Raw genomic sequence first — 600 nt, 5'->3', positions numbered from 1 at the left:
GCAACATCAAGTTCAGCAGCCTGTCCACCTTCATCGCCCACAAGAAGTATTACTGCTCCTCGCACGCGGCCGAGCACGTCAAGTGAGCGGCCGGGGCGCGCCTGGCGCCCCCGCTGCAGCGCGGGCCTCGGCGAGGGGCTGCGGGGGACAGCGCCCGCCCGGACCCTTGGCACTTAATAAAGAGGTTCAGTCTGATGCGCACAGTAGTGCGGCGGCCTGGTTCTCTGAGCACGGGGGCCCGGGGGGTGGGGCGCGCGCGGGGCCGCCCTTCGGGCTCTGGCTGCGCCCTGGGCACCGAGAGGCTCGCCGCCGCCGCCGCCGCCGCCGCCGCCGGGAGCGAACACGCCGGCCACGGCCAGGGGCTCGTGGGCAGCGGCCCTAGAGCCGCACCGAACCCCCGGTCAGTGCGATGCCGCAGCACGCCCTGGTCATCGCTGCCCTGGCCCACGGGGGGCATCGGCGAGCAAGCCCTGCCCTTCGGGGCCCTCTGCTGCTGCCCTCCAGGACGCTAGCAGCAGCTCTGGGTTGGCCACCAGATACCAAAGGGAAGCACTTCCTGCGGGCCAGCCAGCAGGGGACGACGAGGCCCTGTGCTTGCCG

At 72.5% G+C, this 600-nt stretch overlaps 1 protein-coding gene across 1 annotated transcript in view; it reads left to right on the top strand.

Annotated features, from left to right (window-relative positions):
* The window catches only part of ZFPM1 (zinc finger protein, FOG family member 1), a 67,365-nt gene extending 67,279 nt beyond the window's left edge, over positions 1–86 (top strand). The window contains exon 11 of the mRNA XM_035024505.1: positions 17–86. Within this exon, the coding sequence (XP_034880396.1) occupies positions 17–86 (70 nt within the window). The remainder of the gene's footprint in view (positions 1–16) is intronic.
* Positions 87–600: the final 514 nt, after the last annotated feature.

The sequence above is a fragment of the Mirounga leonina genome, unplaced genomic scaffold (assembly GCF_011800145.1).
Source record: "Mirounga leonina isolate KUSES-001 unplaced genomic scaffold, KU_Mleo_1.0 Mir_180, whole genome shotgun sequence".
Lineage (NCBI taxonomy): Eukaryota > Metazoa > Chordata > Mammalia > Carnivora > Phocidae > Mirounga > Mirounga leonina.
This window is presented reverse-complemented; position numbering and strand designations above follow the sequence as displayed.